Source organism: Stegastes partitus, unplaced genomic scaffold, assembly GCF_000690725.1.
Source record: "Stegastes partitus isolate 25-593 unplaced genomic scaffold, Stegastes_partitus-1.0.2 Scaffold1011, whole genome shotgun sequence".
Classification (NCBI taxonomy): domain Eukaryota; kingdom Metazoa; phylum Chordata; class Actinopteri; family Pomacentridae; genus Stegastes; species Stegastes partitus.
The window spans coordinates 106,046-107,304 of record NW_007578742.1 but is presented as its reverse complement, the minus strand read 5'-3'; the positions used below and the strand labels follow the sequence as shown (position 1 = coordinate 107,304).

General features: G+C 41.8%; 1 protein-coding gene across 1 annotated transcript in view; it reads left to right on the top strand.

The window, feature by feature from the left end:
* Positions 1-565, top strand: part of LOC103367073 (chymotrypsin-like protease CTRL-1) — a 6,192-nt gene extending 5,627 nt beyond the window's left edge. The window contains exon 7 of the mRNA XM_008294988.1: positions 15-565. Within this exon, the coding sequence (XP_008293210.1) occupies positions 15-189 (175 nt within the window). The 3' untranslated portion in view covers positions 190-565. The remainder of the gene's footprint in view (positions 1-14) is intronic.
* The last annotated feature ends 694 nt before the right edge of the window (positions 566-1,259 follow it).

Sequence of the window (1,259 nt, the reverse complement as noted above, 5' to 3'; positions counted from 1 at the left end):
ACCCGCTACCCACCGTACCCCACCCGCTACCCACCGTACTACACCACCCGCGACCCACCATTCCCCCCCAGAACGCCCTGTAACGACGAATTTTGTGCTGGTGCTGGTGAAAACCTGATCCACTTCACTCACTTCATCACTCTGTCTGTTCTGGCTCTGGTGCTTCATGCGTTTGTTGGCCGTTCCTGAATGGAACATAAATGTTGTACTCCGAGTACACATTTCGGGTACGTCTACCTTACGTGACTGCATTTTATTTTTCTACTTTTACAGACTGCCTACTAATAAATACACGCATAGCTCAGGGGTGAATAAATATATCTATTTTCTCAGTTGTCTTCGAACCATTCTAATTGTGACTGTTGCTGCGGGCATTTTAAAAAGAAGGTGTTACTAGAAAATGAAGTAAAACTACAAAAAAAAAAAAACTGAACCTTTCAAAGCTTTAATTCTAGAATGTGAAGTGACAGAATGTTGTAAGCGCACATGTACTCATTTATATCTGATGCACTTTGATTTAAAACCTTGTTTCATGGAGGAATGTTGGTTTCCTGATTAAACCATGCAATAAACTATTTTAAAATCAAACCGACTGTTTTGTTTTGGGGGTTTTTTTGCCACTTGCAAGCAGCGGAACCAGCAGCTTAAAGACTATCGCCTCATATCTCAAGATAAACGAGCATTTTCCACTTTACACACAGACAAGGAGCAACACCAACAACACTTTAAGCTGAGTTTGTGGCCACCTGAAGGATGCAAGTTTAAGATTCACCATTCTTTTAGGTCTGCTGCTGCTCAGCTGCTGGGTAAAAAGTATTTGCTGTAAAGAGCATAATCTAGAAATGAGACAACTGGACTGATGAGACAGTAAAGTGCTGTTGTTTGTACTTAAAGGAACCGCTGTGACATAACAGGATTGTGGGTCAAAATAATCAAAAAGCCCGCTGGCGTGCAACCTGCAACATCTCCCCAGATGTGGGAGGACTTGCTGGTATGTTTTTTAGTACGCTATATATTGGGACACACTAAATCTTTTTCCTGACATACTGTATAGTACGGATGTATAGATACTGGAGTGCACTTTGAGTTGTGCTCCAGTTTGAGATCAATGGAGAAATCAGAAATGCTGCTGTGACAGCTACAGCACACACATGTTGCACTGACTGACGTGCTCCACAAATGGTCTCTGTTGAGAGAAAAACAACATCTAAAAAAAAAAAGACACCAATATCTGCTAAGCTAAGCTAAACGCCTGCTGC